The sequence below is a fragment of the Adiantum capillus-veneris genome, chromosome 9 (assembly GCF_014529385.1).
Source record: "Adiantum capillus-veneris isolate H3 chromosome 9, ASM1452938v2, whole genome shotgun sequence".
NCBI classification, from domain to species: domain Eukaryota; kingdom Viridiplantae; phylum Streptophyta; class Polypodiopsida; order Polypodiales; family Pteridaceae; genus Adiantum; species Adiantum capillus-veneris.
This window is the reverse complement of record NC_140939.1, coordinates 141,417,253-141,437,173: the sequence shown is the minus strand read 5'-3', so window position 1 is coordinate 141,437,173 and position 19,921 is coordinate 141,417,253. Positions and strand designations below refer to the sequence as shown.

Sequence of the window (19,921 nt, the reverse complement as noted above, 5' to 3'; positions counted from 1 at the left end):
ATGTATGCCTGATGTGGTCTATAGGCCAAGGAAGGCTCCATGAGGGACTAATTGGGGAAGAAAATGAAGGAGATGCAAAGTGTAGCTTTTGGATCCAGGAATGAAGAGCTTGAAGTGCTGAAGGAGCAGGTCCAAACGGCTCATCAAACCGAGCTACGGAGCCCAAGTTATTGAAGGTTGAAGGTTTAGTGTGTTGAAGAAGTTTGTCGGACAGGGCAACTAGGGACAAGTGGCCTAGGCCGGTGTCAGTGGATACATGTGTAGTGCTTGAGTTATGGAGCATACCTGTCTTCTCGGATTGCACATCGGAGGTCACGTGAGCAAGATACAGTCAATTGAAGTTTTTCCTAGGGCCAGTTCTGAGCCAACTTGCCCGCATTCGGAAATGCACCATCTCGTATTTTCATGAGCTTGCCAAGTGTTTAATGCATAGTATGCAGCATATGATGCTAACATGAAGTGACTGCATGTCAAACGGAGTCCGGAGCGGAAAGATACTCAAGCCGAAAGATTGGGTGCCTTTGTTCGAAGTTGATTCAAGATGATTTGATCGGTTTTTTTGGCCTCGGTTTGAGAGTTCAAGAAATTGTGAGGAGCAGCTTGAGCTAGGGTTGTCCAAGTAGACATGATGAATTTGCAGCCGCGGGCTCCGCGGATTGGGAGTCGGATCACCAGGCTGCAAAAGATAGACCGAGAAAAAAGGGTTTAAAAAAAGGGGTTAAAGTTGAAATTTTTGAAGACTAGGGGTGAATGCTCGAGAGGGCGCCACGTGGCGGGGCATTGAGCCCATATGTGAAGATTGATTACATGGCCACCATTCATGTGTACAAGGGAGGAGGGAGAGCTCTCCCACCCCGTGGGCTATGGAGATGGCGTGAGGGGATCCGTGCACCGGTTTTGGCGGGCTTTGGCTGCCATTGGTAGTGTGTGTTGTGGTGCCTGCGGGCATTGTCACAGTGATGACGTGGCTTGACTAGGGCAGTTTCCCGCGCGCTGGCCTCTCTTTTTGAAGAAAAAGTGTGTGCCTCCCCCCGGGCCCAATAGCAATGTCGCTATTTCATGGGAGGGGTGTCGCGCAATAGTGCATGGAATGGAAGGAGAGAGCCCAAAGCTAGTAAGGGTACAAATCAAAGTTACACAGAAAGGGGTCACGCGGTGCATAAAGAGAGTGAGTTCAAACGCTTCAAGGAAATGGCCAAGAGGCCTATCCCGCCCATGGGCAATAAGCAGGAGAAAGGAAGGGGAGTTCAAATGCCCAAAAAGGCAATTGGAAGGAGAAAGCAGGCAACGGGTCAACAGGCAACGGTCAAGCCGGGTGGCAAAATGGAGCAGACAAAGAGCAAAGATATGTGTGCCATGCAGATACCAAAATACCAAGTGTGCCAAGTGGTGGCAATTCAAAACAAATTCTAAAAGAAGCTTCAGTTGGTTGTACGAGCTAGCTAGCTCCTTGTTTTTTTCCTTTCTAGCCTTAGCCAAGCATTATAAAAGGAGGTAGACGTTCATTTTTTGCGATCATTGGACCAAGAGGGCTTTTTTGCCAGAGAGAGTCATTGGAGGTTTCCAAGCCTGTGTATTGCAAGCTTGCCATTGGAGCTACATACTTGATTGTACTACCCCCTATGCAATAATACCAAATATTTGCCCCTACTTCTTGTGTTGCTTCTCCCCATCCCCCTCCTTTTCTCCTGCTCTTTGTGTACTTGCTGGTGTTTGCAGAGGGTTTGCCTGCAACTTGATGGGTGTCACTAAGAGGGTAGAATTGGGGTGTCTTGTGAGCCGGAAAGGGGGAGTAGAGCAGTGTGGGTGTGTTTGTGCTGAAGGGTGTTTCTTGCAAGGTGCGAGGTGGTGGTTCGGTGTGCTAAAGTGGACTTGTTAGTGCAAATTAGCCAATTCGAAGGTGTTATTAGAGAGGTTAGGGGTGTTGTGGAATCCCTGGGCTATAGAGAGGAAAAAATTTTGTGTGCTGGGTGTGTTCCCTATTCCCCCTCTCCATCTTCTGGTGCCCCCATTGAGGAGTTGTCTGATGCTCCAATTTGCGGTTGAAAGTGATGTTTTTAAGCCGACAAAGCCGTTGGTTGGTGGTCGAGATGTTTGATGGTCGAGTTTGAAGCTGACAAAGATGTCGGAGCCAGGTTTTGGTCCCATATTTACGGGCATTGAAGATCCAAAGGATTGGTTAGCAGATTTCGAGCTATGGCTGCTATCGATGCGTATATTGACGGATGCAAAAAGGTTGCAGACGGTGCCATTGTTGATGCGAGGACAAGCCAAGGTGTGGTTCGCAAGGTGTGGTTCGATGGTTTACAAAGCAGTGATTGAGAATGTTGGCAAAGATTGCAAAGTCAATTTTTGGAGCGGTTTCAAGAGGTGATTACACCGGAAGAGGCTGGTACAAGACTGAAGGCGGTACACCATGATGTAAGTAAAGATTTATCTATTTTCATTGAGCAGTTTAAAGCTTGTTGGAAACAATTAGAGGTTGCTACTACTGGGGTAAAAAAAAACCAGTATTTGAAGTTGTCAAAGCTGTTGGAATGCTTGCATCCGAGGATTAGAGAAAAGGTGGAAGACGGTGCTGATACATACGAAGACAAAGTGTGTGCGGTCTATCTGGCAAAGATAAAGCAGAAGCTGGGGTTAGGCATGCTAAAGCCAACAGATTATATGCCTATTGCGGAAGTAGAAAAGTGTTCTTTGGTTCAACCAAGGGCGGTTACAAGTGCTCAGAATGCCAAGCACGAGTTTTTCAATGAGGAGAAGATTCATGTTGAGGTGAACAAAGACATGAAAATGGTAGCAGATGTGGAGGTTCCGGTGCGGGTTGAAGAGGTAAAGCCTGTTCTTGTGGAAAGTTTGCATGAAAAAATAGCAGAATGCGATGGTGCAGATACTGAGGGTTTAGGAGCTGATGAAGAAAGTGAGCGAAGTCAGGATGATGGTCAAGCTTTTGTGGAGCAACAAGTGGATGCAGATGCTGATACGGAAACGATATATAATGCCGAGGATGATGAAGATACAAGCTCGAGTAGCTAGGAGACAAGTGAGGAGAGTAGTGTGGATGAGTCCACATCCTATGGTGACGGGGAGCCGGAGTCTCATGAGCCTAAGCTAGTAAAGGTAAAGTTGCCCTCTTATGTGTTTGATGATATGGTAGTAGCCCATGTGCAAGAAGAGCAGGGAACAGAACAAACCGAGATGCTTGATGAAGACCAAATGGAGCGGTTTAAACCTACAGGAATGCAGGTAAAGATAGTGTGTGGCCCCCATGCTAATGGTTGTGCTGATAAAAGTAGCGGTGGAAGGTGCCATGGTGGTGCAACAGGTGCAACATTTTGCCAGAAGAGATAGAGCAACTGTGCATGTGGAGGAAGACAACGCTGGTGCAATAGAGAACGAATTTTTATTTTCCTTGGTGGAGCATGATGCAGCGGCAAAAAGGTGATTGAAGAACAAAAAATTGAAGCTGAAGAGCAAGAGGTGCTGATCGAACTTGTAGGGCCGGTTGACGAGGAAGGGCTCGAGGATGCTGGAATTGAGTGGGTGGCCAAAGAGAACCTTGTGATGCCAAAGACAAAGGAGATTTCGATGCAACAGACTTGTCCAATGGTGGAGAAAGGAGACTCCCAAGCAGTGGCTTTGCTTCCATTAAAGTGTAGGGTTCTATGGTGAGATCCTCCACTTTATTTGGTCGGGAGGGAGGGTCAGACATATGTTGGATCTTGGTGTCATGTAGGCTAGGGCCAGCCTACACACATGATGGTATAAGTGTTGCGGTACGGCACTATGTTGAGCAGTTACAAATGGGTGGAAGGTATCAAAGGCAAGTGTTTAATCCAGGTGGAAGCTATATGATGCAGGGGGTGGAGCAACCCACTTGAAGGTTGGACAATAGGCAGAATCAAACTATGTACATATGGATTTGGTCTTCTCATAGTGTTTTCCAGGTTTTGCAGTTAAAAGTGGAAGAAAGCTCTTATATGTTTGAGCATAAATGCTCAACTAGGGGGTGGAAAATGATGGTACAGCCAAAGTGTGCTGACTCTAGAAGGAGGCATGGAAAGATATGTGTAGGCTAGTAGAAGCTTGGTAAAAGGATGGAGCAGCTAGGAAGATCATGGGCTGACAAGCAGCAACCGAAATGTATGCCTGATGTGGTCTATAGGCCAAGGAAGGCTCCATGAGGGACTAATTGGGGAAGCAAATGAAGGAGATGCAAAGGGCAGCTTTTGAATCCAGGAATGAAGAGCCTACACGACTGGTTGGCTGACAAAGTTACAGGTGCAAAGCAGAGAATACTTGCCTATGTTTTACAGATGGATGATGATGATCAAAGCTATATTTTTTATCCTGGAGGAAGCTTCTTTACAATTGGGAGAGCCTATGGCTTTCCATTTAACCCAGGCGGACTCTATAGCATATGAATATCTCTCTTTATCTATCTAATGCTTCTTGTACATAGTATCTATCATTTTTCTTCTTATGCAATGATATCCTATCTAAATAATACTACGGTTGAGCACGACTGTTCAACGAGGGGTTGGGCAATGATGGTGCAGCTCGACTGTGTCGACCCATGGAGATGCAAGAAGTCCATGCATGGCGTTTTGCAGGTAAATGGCAGGTACATTGGGCAAGTGCTTGATGGTGCTAGGGGCCAGGTACACTGAGATGGGGCGCTTGCTAGTGGATAGATGTCAGTGTTTTATCCAATCACGGGTGGCAGGAGCAAAGGCTGATATCACAAGCTTAGAAATGACGCAAGGGACGATGGATCCAACTGCCATAAAGTTTATGATATGGGATCCGAGCGAGGTATCTGCAAGACACCCGACTATCCAGATGTGTATGCCAAATGCGACATTGTACAGATCATTTGTGGTTCTCAAGACTTAGAAGGCAGATGGTGCTATGATGTGTATGTCGGATCGGACATCAAGGTGAGCGGAGTCGAATTTTTTTTGTATTCGAGTGTGGCTTCATGGTCGGTTACTATTCGGATGTCAATTCGAGCTCAAAACGATGATCCACCGTGGTAGACACTATTTTGAACAATTTTTTTGATGATCAGGTTGGCATTAACAGAGTGAAGCTCGGACATCAGAGTAGGCGGAACTCGCGATAGCTGTGCCGAGCATACTCACGTGGGAAAGGAGGCCATGCTGGCTATTTTTAGAGAAGAACTTAACAGAGAGTTCCAAAAAAAGAAAAACCGAGGAAGGATGACGCATGCAGGAGGAGGACCGCCACTTGGGGCTAGTTTGGATGAAAGGACGGGAGAGGGCCTGAAAGCCGGCCACCTACAGATAGGACGCGCGGCCAGAGGTGTTGAGGGGCTGCCAATGCGTCAGAGCCAGGACGGGAGAGGGCCTGAGAAGGGCCGCCGATCAAAGTGTGAGGCCTGAAGGGGTGACATCATTGGAGGCAAGGATGGGCTGCAATAGAGGGTCTGTAGGCCAGCGCTATACAGGAGGAGGAAGAGAAGAGGTGCTGAAGGGCCGCCACGGGCATGTTGAGGAAGCCGCCATATGTGGTGAGGGGGCAGCTCGCTATGCAGGAGAGAAGGAGGGGGATTGATTGGTGAGAGGTCGCCAAGGGGCAGGGCCATACGACAGAATTGAGAGGCTGAGAGCAGCGCCATCAAAAGTGAGGCCATAAGTGCTGCAGGTCAGGGCCGGAGAAGGAGTACCAGGGGCGGCCATGGGCTGCCAAGAGTGAGGCCACCTTGCTGAGGAGAAGGCACTGTTGAGGAGCTCGCCAGGGAGGAAGGAAAGCAGGGCAACGCTGCATGCAAGTAAAGGATACCGTGAGCTGCAGATGTTGGGGTAGGAGCTCCATTGGGAGCTTTACACACAAGGGTGGCAGTAGAAGGTTGGCCGAGCGAGAGTACTTAAGTTGTGAGGTGGCCGCCGGAGAGCATCGAGAAGGGAATCAAGAGCAGCAAAGAGGAGAATTGAAGGCGTCGCTGTAAGAGGAAAGAAATCAACATCATTAACGGCGATTCTTGCCGATCGAGAATCGTGTCGGCTTCTCGTTCTCAAGTGTGCCTTGTTATTTGAAGGATCGGTGGCGTCATCTTAGTTTTGTATATGCTTTTTTGACAGCTATCATAGTTCCAATTTCAAACTCCACACTCTATTTGCCTTATTCACCTTGTCTGGACATCTTTCTTTTGGGGCTAGGTTTCAATTCGGGTGAGTTCTCCGAATTGTGTGTGTGAGCAGAGAGGAAGAGAGAGAAGGGTGGGTATTGTGTGTGCAAAAGGAAGCTAGAGAGGACCTTAGCGGTTGCAACTATGTTATCTGGCTTGAAGTATATGCTATGTGTTGGGCTATTAATGAGTTCATGCTGCTAAGGTGCATCGGATTGGGGCGGGTGTAATCAGAAATTGTTCAAATTACGAGTTTGCTAGTAAAGCCATACAGACAATAGTGTGTGAGTGAGTCTATCCGAGTGGTTTGGGGTGTTGGGTATCCGCTGGGCTATAGAGAGGCATCGAGTTTGTGTGCTGCGTGTGTTCACATTTCCCCCATCCCATCAGTGGTGCCCCATTGAGGAGCTACTGATAGTTTCTTGGTGAAGTCGAAGACGGTGTTGTGGTGTTTCCAGCTTCAAACAACAAGTCCTGCAAAGCCAGATGTGGTCGGATTTTCTGACTTTTACATGTGCTGAAGATGCAGAAGTGTGGCTACAGGACTATGGTCTTTTTTTGCTGGAGAGCGGATTGTCAAGAGAAGAGGGAGTGGCCCAAGCTTTCCCGCTCTTGGTTCGTGGCAAAGCAAAGGTATGGTACGAGAGCTTGCAGGTTGAAGAGAAGCTGGATTTGGGCACATTGGAAGTGGCATTCCGAAGCCGATATGTGGCCAACCCACATTGGAGTGAAGTGAAGCAGATGATGGACAACTTAAAGCAAAGCCTTGACGGTGATTTCCGAGCATTCGTGTGGGAGTTCGAGGCCATATGGAGCAAGTTGGTTAAGGTAACTGCTGTAGAGAATGCCAATTTTTTGAAGTTAACCAAGTTTATGGACTGCTTGCATGTCAAAGTGCGGGATAAAGTTGAGTTGGATGGGTCGTGCACATACAAGGAGGCAGTAGCCTATGCGCAGAGCAGGACGAGGAAGATTTTGAAGAAGCAATAGGCAAAGCAGATTCTGGCGAGTCCATTGGTGCCAAGGCCAAGTGCTAGGAAAGAGCTTCAGGTAATCCGGCCTTTTGTTGATGCACATGTGGTAGCAGCGGATAGGTGTGATGATGACAGAGTAGAGACGATACCATGTGGGTCCATGAGGCCTCAACAACTGCAGAGGGGAGTCTACCAAGTAACATCTGATGTGCTTGACCAAGTGACTTCAGAAAAGCAAGCAGTGGAGAAGATAGCTGAAGTGCCAAATTCGGTGAGTTTTGTGGAGAAAGCCGAGCTGTGTTCGAGCTATAGCAGTGCCTTGGATGCGGACAACACATGGGAAACGGAGTCTGCTTTCTCAAGGTATGAGACGTATGATGTTATGTATGTCGATAATTTGGTCAAAGAACAGCAGGTAGCAGGTGAAGAGCCAGTTTTCAAAGACCAGGGGGTTGGGAAACCCTCTCTCTTGCCTTGTGATAGTAAGGCCATGTTAACTGAAGAAGAGTGCATCGATGAAGTAGACTGGGGGTTCAATGATCCAGTGATCGATGTAGATGACGAGTCGCAGATTTTGGTTGCTAAAGCTATGGCAAGGATACAGGATATGCGAGGTTGTGTGTCTGCTCCAGTACTGCTTGAAGAGCCTACAGATGAGGTTGCCTTGCTTAAAGACAATGATGCTATGGAGATCTCTCTAGACAATGGCTGGGAGACACAGGATGCAGAAGATATGTTGGGTGTGCATGTTTGTTTTGGGCGTGAAGATGGTTCATGTATACAACCTTTTGAACAGTGGTGCTATGAAGGCCTACACGACTGGTTGGCTGACAAAGATACAGGTGCAAAGTAGAAAATACTTGCCTATGTTTTACAGACGGATGATGATGATCAAAGATATATTTTTTATCCTGGCGGAAGCTTCTTTACAATTGGGAGAGCCTATGGCTTTCCATTTGACCCAGGCGGGCTCTATAGCATATGAATATCTCTCTTTATCTATCTAATGCTTCTTGTACATAGTATCTATTATTTCTCTTCTTATGCACTCATATCCTATCTAAATAACACTACGGTTCAGCATGAATGCTCAACGAGGGGTTGGGCAATGCTGGTGCAGCTCCACTGTGTCAACCCATGGAGATGCAAGAAGTCCATGCATGGCGGTTTGCAGGTAAATGGCAGGTACATTGGACAAGTGCTTGATGGTGCTAGAGGCCAGGTACACTGAGATGGGGAGCTTGCTAGTGGATAGATGTCTGTGTAATATCCAATCACGGGTGGCAAGAGCAAAGGTTGATGTCAAAAGCTTGGAAATGAAGCAAGGGACGCTAGATCCAACTTCCATAAAGTTTATGATATGGGATTCCGAGCGAGGTATCTGCAAGACACCCGACTATCCATATGTGTATGCCAAATGCGACATTGTACAGATCATTTGTGGTTCTCAAGACTTAGAAGGCAGACGGCGCTATGATGTGTATGCCGGATCGGACATCAAGGTGAGCGGAGTCAATTTTGTTTTGTATTCGAGTGTGGCTTCATGGTCGGTTACTATTCGGATGTCAATTCGAGCTCGAAACAATGATCCACCGCAGACACTATTTTGAATTTTTTTTTTGATGATCGGGTTGGGATTAACAGAGTGAATCTTGGACATCAGAGTAGGCGGAACTCGCGATAGCCGTGCTGAGCATACTAAAGTGGGAAAGGAGGCCATGCTGGCTATTTTTAGAGAAGAACTTCACAGAGAGTTCCAAAAAAAGAAAAACCGAGGAAGGATGGCACATGCAGGAGGAGGACCGTCACTTGGGGCTAGTTTGCATGAAAGGACGGAAGAGGGCCTGAAAGCCAGCAACCTGCAGACAGGACGCACGGCTAGAGGTGTTGAGGGACTGCCAAAGCGCCAGAGCGAGGACGGGAGAGGGCCTGAGAAGGGCCACCGATCAAAGTGTGAGGCCTGAAGGGGTGACATCAGTAGACGCAAGGATGGGCTGCAATAGAGGGGCTGTACGCCAACGCTATACAGGAGGAGGAAGAGAAGAGGTGCTGAAGGGCCGCCACGGGCATGTTGAGGAAGCCGCCATCTGTGGTGAGGGGGCAGCTCGCTATGCAGGAGAGAAGGAGGGGGATTGATTGGTGAGAGGTCGCCAAGGGGCAGGGCCATACGACAGAATTGAGAGGCTGAGAGCAACGCCATCAAAAGTGTGACCATAAGTGCTACAGGTTAGGGCCAGAGAAGGAGTACCAGGGGCGGCTGGGAGTGAGGCCCGAGAGTGAGGCCACCTTGCTGAGGAGACGGCACTGTTGAGGAGCTCGCCAGGGAGGAAGGAAATCAGGGCAACGCTGCATGCAAGTAAAGGATACCGTGAGCTGCAGATGTTGGGGTAGGAGCTCCATTGGGTGCTTTACACAAAGCGATGGCAGTAGAAGGTTGTCCGAGAGTACTTAAGTTGTGAGGTGGACGCTGGAGAGCATCGAGAAGGGAATCAAGAGTAGCAAAGAGGAGAATTGAAGGCGTCTCTATAAGAGGAAAGAAATCAACATCATTAACGGCAATTCTTGCCGATCGAGAATCGTGTCGACTTCTCGTTCTCAAGTGTGACTTGTTATTTGAAGGATCGGTGGCGTCATCTTAGTTTTGTATATGCTTTTTTGACAGCTATCATAGTTCCAATTTCAAACTCCACACTCTATTTGCCTTATTCACCTTGTCTGGACATCTTTCTTTTGGGGCTAGGTTTCAATTCAGGTGAGTTCTCCGAATTGTGTGTGTGAGCAGAGAGGAAGAGAGAGAAGGGTGGGTATTGTGTGTGCAAAAGGGAGCTAGAGAGGATCTTAGCGGTTGCAACTATGTTATCTGGCTTGAAGTATATGCTATGTGTTGGGCTATTAATGAGTTCATGCTGCTAAGGTGCATCGGATTGGGGCGGGTGTAATCAGGAATTGTTCAAATTACGAGTTTGCTAGTAAAGCCATACAGACAATAGTGTGTGAGTGAGTCTATCGGAGTGGTTTGGGGTGTTGGGTATCCGCTGGGCTGTAGAGAGGCATCGAGTTTGTGTGCTGCGTGTGTTCCCATTTCCCCCATCCCAACGTGCTTATATAACAAGAAACAACGATATGATTTCATAGAGTAGAGAAAGAGTCTTTTGATTTATGGTTACTATTTGATAAACTGTCTTTGTTTGATTTAGAAGGTAGTTAATCTTGTTTGAGAAATCACATAAAGAAAACAATTGCTAAAAGAATATCTTGTTTTCAGATGGAACTCGCGGTTAGTGAGGTGATTCCGCGGTTAGTGGAGGATAAGCTGAGGTTATTAGCTCTCTTTTTGTTTCTTGCGGTTAGCAGGATGCCTTGCAGTTAGCAAGATGTTCCCTTGCGGTTAGCAACAGGGAAAGTATGCGCATTTTGCGGTTAGCAAATAAGTAAATCCTTTGCAAAGGCTCTTATGGTTAGACATAGAAACTCCGCGGGTAGCGGCATACTCTTAAGGATAATTGAAAGATTCATTTTGTTGAATCATAGGATTATCTTCATTAGACCATGTTTGAGAAGGAAATGTTTTGGTGATGTTTAAAGGGCTGAATGAAAGAATCCGTGCCTGGAGTTAAGAAAAGAACATTGTTTGTATATGTAAAATAGTGTGGTAGTAATTAGGAAACAAGCTGAAAGTGTGAGTGTGGGGTGGAAAGTGGGGGTTGGCTCAGGTTGCCAGTCAAGGATGGGTGGTCTCGATTAGTCAAGAAACTCTCCACTCTCAATAAAATTAAAGACTCATTGTGCCAAGAGTCTAGATGTCACAAATCTACGTGCCCCTGAAAGCTATGGACCCAATTAGTCGGGTACTTTTCACAAGATTACTAGTTAGTTTTGACTAATTTTTATATTATATTTATGGTTTATGGATGGTGGTCGTGCCTCTTAAACGTGGGGAAAAAGACGTTGTTTATGGATTCTAAATATGTCAATGGGATTTCATCTTTATGTTAGAAAACAACTTTCATTAGAATACTAGATTTATCGACCTGGCTTGTGGCGTATGACCCTTATAACCACGTAAATGATGGATAGAGGACTTCCTCTCTTCTGTTGCTCGTATCTGAACTATGTGGAAATGGAGTAGGGTGTCGTTAATAGAAAAAGAGAATAAAAAAAGGCCATCTATCAAGTCGTCCCAATCATCTCGGGGTTCGGGACCTCACATGGAAGATCTTCGCTACTGATGAGTATAGTTGTGACCTACAATAATATTTTCAAAAGGGTAAGGAGGTTATATCCATCTCTCAACAAAATCAAAAAAATGTGGTTGACAAGCACAAAAGGGCCTTAACATTCAAATAAAATGATTGGTCTTACTCAAGTTTCCCAAGGCTCGATTAAGGCAAATGATGGGCAAAAATCCAACGGGCCATCAAAAGTATTATGCTAAGCTAAAAAAAGATACTATGGTCCCTTTAAAATCTTGAAGCCAATCAATGACATGGCTTATCAACTCAAGTTTCCCAACCATTGGCTCACACACAATGCTTTTTGTGTGAGCCTACTTAAGCCCTACAAAGGAGAGCGACCAAAGGAATCAATTATTGAAGACACTCCATAAATCGAAGACCAAGAAGAGGTACTGCAGCCCGAAGCTATCCTTCGGCATGAGGACAAGGTACTATGACGTGGTAATATTATCCGTCGATATCTTATTAACTTCAAAAATTATCCTTTTGAATATAATAGATGGATGCAAGGAATACAACTTAAGGATAGTATGAACCTTGTCAATGCTTACAATGCTACATTTGAGTAAGCAAATGTACATGTTTCTTTGAAATGACCAATGGTTCTACCTTATAAGACTAATTCGATCTCTTTTTATGGTGCAAAATTCTAAGTAGGATGCTTGCTTAGAATCATGTTTGTGTTGACGATGTCTCTCAAACACCAAGTAGAAATTGTCACTCTACGTTGGAACTATGATATGAACTAAAGAGCAGACATGCGTGCGAAAGCTAAGTCTCCCAAGCCCCAAATCGATTAGTAATCCATCTTGGAATGATGTCGTAGGGTAAAAAGGGATCCTCTACCTGCTAAGAAACATCGTCTAATGATTAAGGCTTTATCTCTTCTACCTCATAATGGACAACTATGATGTCAAGAGAGAGGTAATGTCATAAAATCTAATATCTAACCAACCCAAATGATTTTCTTATATTAAACTAATCATTCAATATGGGAGAATAAATGGGAACAAGGGTTAGAATATAGACATGTGCCTATGGATCTATCTCAACACGGGGCCAAGGTAAAAAGGGGTCCAAATGAGAGATCGTATAAGAGCAAAGCTAGCTAATGGAGCTTAAAGACCTTAGGGTTAGCTTCATTAAAGACCTCCAAAGCTTAGCCTACTTAAGTCCTACAAAGGAAAGCCACCAAGTGAACCAATTATAGAAGACCGTCCAAAAATTGAAGACCAAATTTAAGAGGTGCTACAACCCGAAGCTATCCTTTGGCATGAAGACAAGGTATTACAACATGGTAAGATTATCCGGCGGTATCTTATTAAGTTCAAAAATTATTCTTTTGAAGATGCTAGAGATAGATGCAAGGAATACAACTTAAGGATAATATGAACCTTATCAATGCTTACAATGCTACATTAGAGTAAGCAAATGTATATATTTCTCCAATGTTTTTGTCTTATAAGACTAACTCTCTTTTTATTTTGCACAAATTTAAATAGTATGCATGCTTAGAATCATGTTTGTGATGACGACGTCTCTCAAGAACCAAGTATAATTTGTCACTCTACTTTAGGAGAATGACATGGACTAGAGAGCAGACATGCTTGTGGCAGCTACGTCTCCCAAGCACCAAATGGATTAGTCATCCATCTTGAAATGATGTCGTAGGGTAAAAAGGGATCCGCTACCCGCTAAGAAACGATGACTAATGACTAAGGCTTTATCTCTTCTACCTCATAGTAGTTGAGGATGACTATGATGTCAAGAGAGAGGTAATGTTATAAAATCTAATATCTAACCAACCCAAATGATTTTCTCATATTAAACTAATCATTTAATATGGGAGAATAAACAAGAATAAGGGTTAGAATATAGACATGTGCTTATGGATCTATTTCAACACGGGGCCAAGGTTAGAAGGGGTCCAAATGAGAGATGGTCTGTCAAAGAGCAAGGCTAGATAATGGAGCTTAAAGACCTTAGGGTTAGCTTCATTAAAGACCACCAAAGAATAGTGTTATAAGTCCTTTGACTTGAGGCAAGCTAGGGTTGTGCTTGAGGTGGGAACCCGGTCCAAGCTTGAGGTGTTTGTCATGCTTGCTGACTAAGGTGCTTGTTGTGCTTGAGGTGCTAGGGCTGAGCTTGATGTGGGAGCCTTCTCTATGCTTGATAGAGTGAGCTTGAAGTGAGAACCTTCCCCAAGCTTGAAGGGCTCAAGGTGTTTCCAAAAGTCAACATGATCCCTACTCAAGGGGGACACGGGGGGGGGGGGGGGGGGGGGGGGCAAGCCCTTATTGTAGGAGCTAGAGAGAGAACACACACACCATCACACAAGTCAAGCATGGTCTAAAGAAGTAATTAGGACACTTTTCAAGTTCCTCTTCATGTTGGCCTCATGGTGTGTCTAAAGCCTATTGGTTGGCCTCTCAAGGGGTCCAATGATAATTTAGCTAATTTATTTAATTGATTATGCATTTATCAAGTCCTCCATCTCAAAGTGAAAAGGGGGACACTTGTCCCAAGGCTAGCACGGTTGCTTGAAATGCACCCTGCATGTGATTGGCTAGGCTTGTAGGGGTCCAATCATCTTCTAGCATGAGCTACAAGGGGGTCGACCAAGGAAGCTGGGGGCTTGCTTGCAGGGTATACCCTCCCACAGAATCTCTCTCTCTCTCTCTCTCTCTCTCTCTCTCTCATTGTGTGAAGTGCAAAGTGCAAGAGCTCTATCTCCTTCTCCAAGCTTGTTGAGAAGTTGAGAGCCTACACCGACACTCTTGGCTATGGAATGAAAATCAAACCAAGGTCCAAGAGCCATGCTTCAATGCTTAAGCTTGCCATCTTCTTCAGCTTCATTACTATGCTATTATGCTATCCTAAGCAAAAAGAGTGATGATAAGTGAGGAACTATTTCTTTCTCCTATGAATGCTTCTTCTTCCTCTTCCCTACCCTCATTCCCCGCCGCTAGCTCTCTCCACCTTTGAAGGTGTTTGAGGCCTTGCGACCGAGGCCGGGGATGGTTAATGCTTTTAAAAAGATTATGTTATGCTCATGATGCATGAAGCTTTTCATCTTCATTGCATCACCTAGGTCACAAGAAACACAAAAATTGTATTGTACGAAGTCTCTCTTGATGGGAGAATCTATGATACAAAATCCTATTGGAGGGGGGAGTGGCTCCACATAAATCCGGTCCTCAACTGTTATCAAGATCTCTAGCTCTCTCTTGAAAAAGTATTGTTCATGCCAAGTTAATTAAGTATAATGGTTATGTTGCTACCTCTAGTTAAGTTCACCCTCTATGTTATCAAAGTAGTCTCATGAAAATGCTCACTCTAATTCTCTTAATTCCGCTATTCTCAAAGTTCATAGGCCATTTCCATTACAACTGATCATGCAAAGAGAGATTGTGATCATTTTGAGGATGCTTTGCTGAAAGACCTTGTGTTTTCTAAAGATGGTGAGATTCATCTCATAGAAAAAGAATGATTTTGGGAACCAACTTTGGGAAAGGTGGAATTCAAAATTAAGTTGAAGAAATAGCCTGAAAATAGCCACAAACTAGGCTATTGCTAAGGGTTGAGACAAAACCCTATGGAATGAAGATCGACCATGTGTGAGATAATGGTCTAAGGAATAATGTGCATGTATCAGATGAGTTATGGCCATATGTTGTGGAATATAATGTAAAAGAAAATGTAACTATAGATGTATTACATAAAGATGGAAATTGTACTAGTGAAACAACATGATGGAACTTTACCTATAAATAGGACCCTTCTTCCCTCACTTGGGCATCATATAAAGACAAGCTCTTATCTCCCAAGCACACTTCCATTATATCACACTTCACCCCAATCTCCCAACCACTTCTCCACTCTATCAAGAAAAACTCTATCAAGCCAAGTGCTTCCAATCAAATGAGCCAAGCTCTTCCACTCTATCAAGTCAAGCTCATACTACTATCATCATGTACTACTCTTGCCCTAACAATGTGAATTGTAAACTCTCATATGCTCTATATAATCATCTCTTATCAATAAAATCCTTATTTTTGGTGGCTAAAGAAACATGTTAAAGGGAATCACTTCTTGCTCCTTCATCAAATTGGTATCAAGCTTGTGGAATGTTGTGCGCGTCTGTCACGCGTGTCAATGTAAGGGACTTGCCGATACACTGTGTGCAAGCCACAAATGGATCCAAGCACACAACCAGACTAATCTAGCAAGCTCAAGAGAGCAAGGGTGTGTCACTCACCGCTCTACGCTCGCCTTCGTGGAGGATTCCTTGTCGCGAAGAAGAAGGAGCCGCCGTTGTGCCACGCTCAACCACTTCGCCGCCGCCGTGCCATCGTTGCAATGCTCGATCACACTCTCTCTCTCTCTCTCACACACACACACACACACACACACACACACACACACCACACACACACACACACACACACACACACACACACACAAGGAGGTGAAGAAGAAGAAGATGGAGATGCAGATGGAGCAAGAGCTCTCTCCTATTACACAAATGAAAGAATAAGTGAATTTTAGGTTTATTTGACTTTTATATAAGCTCGCCCCATTCACACTTGGGCGCCCATGCTTAGCCAACTAACCCTTGAATGTTCCAGTTAGAGTGCACCTCTCATCGGCGATCACTCTACCCTTTTCCTATTGGACCGACAAGCCCGTTACCTGACTCTACCAAATAAATAATACGGCATCCTTAGTAGGCGATAGGGTGTCCGTGAGCCGCGAGGGTTAACATGCCCCCCTTCCTGATGTAGATTCCATCCTCGGAAGCTATTGAGTTGAAGCTCGTTCGTCGAGGTGGAAGAGAATTTGAGATGAATGTCCTTAGCCTTCTTCAGTCACTGCAAAACCAAACAACATTGGTATAGTAATTGCATTCTCATATACAGTTAAAAAGCATATACAGTTGTAGACAGACAAATTGATTGGTAACATAATTTTAAACCATTTGTCAGCAATAAACATTAAATTGTAATATAATCAAATGCATAAACAGTTGTAAAGGTCAAAAACTAAACATGTCTGGGGTCGCTAATTTAACGGTCGAAAGACGCTAGAGGTCAACTATTAATACCATGGGCAAGCTTCACAATTCTCTCTGGTCAATTAGGTTTTTTAATTGCGAGAGCTAAGTATTTCATGTCCGAGGGCTGACTAGAGGCTATACCTAGAAGACCTTGTAGTTAATCTACGATAAATGGAATTTCTCATGAAATCATCGCCTGACTTATTTGCTTTTCTTTGACCCCCCAAGTATTTTCACAGTGATTCAATTTCTATGTGTGTGATTATTTTGTATGCCTTGGGTTTTTTGCTTTTCAAGGAAAAGCGCCCACACTAGGAACCTCTAGGGCTCTAGTACCATAGGCGATACATGTGAGTGAAGTACCAGATCAAGCTGAGATTTCTCTTCCAGCTTAAGATTTTACATTGTGGCACTTTGATTTTTATTTTATTTTGTTTGTTTTCATCATTTTAATTTTGTAGCTTTGGGGGGTCATATAACACTGTTACTCTCCCCAGGCTCATCACACTAGTAAACTCCCTTTATGATCATACTTAAGCTAAAGGTCAATAGGGACTAAGCCCACTAGAAAGCCCTAGTACATTGCACACAATGCTGCCTATATTGGATTAAGAACCTAAGTATCCATTGATTATTAGGAAGGCATTCCCCATGGTATTAAGAGAAGATCTCTAACGCCTAGCTTGGTCAAACTAGCTTAGTCGGACTGCTTGATTTTTATACCTAGACAAGTGATTATGACAAAAAATTACATTGAATTTAATGTTTGATACTAAGCAAATACGGTGAATATAATGCTACCAATCACAATTAAATCAGACCAATATGGATGCAAAAAAGATAAGGGGCAATGCTAATGGACAAGAAACACCTGTTTGTTTGATGATCGCGCTTGATTTGAAGTGTGAACGAGAGAAAGATTCCATGAAGGTCCAATTCCTAACAACAACAACACGTTCTTGTACACACTAGGAAACACAAAGAATACCTCTAGGAGGCACATCAGTGGGAAAAGGTACCAACCCTTATTGAACACAATTTAAAAAACATAAAGAACCCTAACCTAATTATTTGCACTCCCCCTAGAGAGTCAAGGGAATAGGATATTGTAGAGATTGGGGGGAAAACCCAAGGATAAACCCCTATTCTTGTCGTCGAGAAAAACAAAGTCATCATCGGTGAGACCATATGTGCCATCTGTGTAATCATGTAAATCTTCTTCATCATCAGAGGCACTAATGTTTACTAAGAAGGTCACTAGACGCTTATAGTCATCTTGGTCAAAAGGGTAGGCTTATGCAATGGGAGAGACACTCTCTACTAAGTATAGATTAGTCGTGGTCAAGAGACGTATCAGCCATTCTAATTCCTCGAAATTCCTCTCACATGCTAGCGTACCTACCAAATCCCATTCACAGGCAAGCACCGGAAAGACCATGTGAAATATTTGTGAAAAGTAACGAGGGTACCTCTCACCCAAGGCATGAGTGGATGACTCTAGCGTACTAGCCATATCTGTACACGCAAATAGATGATGGTTAGAGTGCAACTATTACAAGGATCGTGTTCTTGTGCGTAATGTGTTTTTATGATTTTGTGTTATGGCTCTTGCTCTTTTACTTTTTTATCTTGTTTTTGTGAGTATAAGGCTATATACATTCCCTAAGATTGGAGATTGAGAGGTCACGGAGGAAGGTTGAGAGGGGAGTGAGTGAATGATGATTGTCAGCAAACACTTCCCCCTTCCTTGGGTAAATCATACCTTTTGGAATGATGTCGTCACCTTTTGGAACCAATTGTTCCAAGTTGTTATGGGTGAAGGCTTTAACCAATAGTTTTCAACTGCTCTATGCATTTCATCTAGTTGCAAGGGTGGTAAGGTACTCTCCCATAATTTTATTTGCAACGTTGTTGTAGGTGGTGAACTCACAACGGGGGGTGCAAACTCTTCCTTGTTTGTATGGATATTGACAATGGTAGGTGGAGGTTGTGTCGAAGATTCTATTTTCATATATGAACTACATGAAGAGAAAGAAGCTTTAGTTGATTTTCCTATTCCTGAGCTAGGTGGAAAAAATCATTCTTTCTTCGGTACCCAAACTAACTCTGGAGCGGGTGTGTATAATTTCGTGATTTTTTCCTTTTTGCGATCTTCAATTTGTTTTGGAGCCAAAGGATTGGCCTTACATGGGCCAGGTGACAGGTAAGAGTACAATTTACATTTGGGCACCCAGATTTGATCATTTCCTTCATAGTAGCCTTAGGATTCCAATAGTTTTTTAGGAATCCATCGCAACATTTTCTTACTTTTCTTGGAGCGAGTGGGACGTTTCTTACAAGGCTTCTGTTTTTTAGCATCAACCATGGTTGCTAAAGAAGCTTTAGGGACCCACTTGTATGTTTTCTTTGTTATATTAGGATGAGTCTTGTGTGTCTCAAGCTTTCTTTCAACTACATCAGTTGAAGCTCTAAAGGCTTGGGCTATGGGGACGTATGGTTCAACCTCCTGGACATGCAATGTCTTGGGTTTTATTTCCTTAAGAGGCAATATCTCAGAGACTATGGCTTGAGTGGTAGGGCTAAGATTTGGTTTTTGCGTTGTGACATCCCCAGTCCCCCAATCAATAGTGCATTTGGTGGCTATCATCCACGTGCGTCCTAGGTTTATATTACCCTCCATAGTTCCAGTAGGCATGACCAAAAAGTCTTGAGCTACAACCCCATTGTCACAACTGACAGAAGTGTGCCAGATTCCAAAAACCGCAGTTTTTTTCTTGTTGACACCCTTGACTTGGATAATACTCTCAAATAGAGGTGGCTTCCCTAACTGACACCAAACTCCATATGACAACAAATTATACTTAGCACCCGTGTCCAATAAGGCATTATATAGCAATTTTTCATAGGCACTATGTAACATTTAATGGCCTAATAACTTTTGTGTAGCGGAAATCAGCATGAACATAGTGGGCATTTCATTAGAATAGCTTCCTAATGAGAATTACAAGAGTGCTTGGGTGGAGAGAGCAACAAAAAGCATAACACCTAATTAGATAGCATCGACAATACTTTCAAAAGAGAGAGAAATTAAGCTATTGACAACAGTTGAGGACCGGATTTGCATGGATCCGATCCCCCCTCCAAAAGGCTTTGTATTATAGTTTCTCCCATCAAGAGAGACATTGTACAATACAATTCTTTGTGTTCCTTCAAGACTAGCTAGTGCAATGAAGATGGAAGCTTCATACACTAAGCAAAACACTAAATCAAACACAACTTGAATTATCCCCGTTCTCAGACCCAAGACCTCACACACCTTCGAAGATGGTGAGAGCTAGCAGGGTATGAGAGTAGATTGAGAGGAAGAAGGAGTATCTTACGAGAAAGATGTACATCTCCTCACATTATCACTCATATTAGCATAGCTTAGCTTAGTAATTAGCTTGGTAGAGAAGATGAGCATGCATTGAAGCTTGGCTCTTGGTTGGATTTGCATCCACATGCC

General features: G+C 44.1%; 3 protein-coding genes and 1 pseudogene across 3 annotated transcripts; all 4 read left to right on the top strand.

Moving 5' to 3' along the window:
* The first annotated feature begins 4,671 nt into the window (after positions 1-4,671).
* LOC147451281 (uncharacterized) lies at positions 4,672-5,577 on the top strand (annotated as a pseudogene).
* A 1,060-nt stretch (positions 5,578-6,637) lies between these two features.
* Positions 6,638-7,144, top strand: LOC147451280 (uncharacterized). Its single transcript, XM_086520236.1, has one exon. It carries the CDS (start codon positions 6,638-6,640, stop codon positions 7,139-7,141), a length of 504 nt encoding a protein of 167 aa, XP_086376362.1. The 3' UTR covers positions 7,142-7,144.
* A 141-nt stretch (positions 7,145-7,285) lies between these two features.
* LOC147451279 (uncharacterized) lies at positions 7,286-7,978 on the top strand. The gene has a single exon (XM_086520234.1). It carries the CDS (start codon positions 7,286-7,288, stop codon positions 7,976-7,978), a length of 693 nt encoding a protein of 230 aa, XP_086376360.1.
* Positions 7,979-8,297: 319 nt separating this feature from the next.
* Positions 8,298-9,830, top strand: LOC147451278 (uncharacterized). Its single transcript, XM_086520237.1, has 3 exons — positions 8,298-8,627; positions 8,770-8,789; positions 8,991-9,830. Exons 1-3 carry the CDS (start codon positions 8,304-8,306, stop codon positions 9,259-9,261), a joined length of 615 nt encoding a protein of 204 aa, XP_086376363.1. The 5' UTR covers positions 8,298-8,303; the 3' UTR covers positions 9,262-9,830.
* The last annotated feature ends 10,091 nt before the right edge of the window (positions 9,831-19,921 follow it).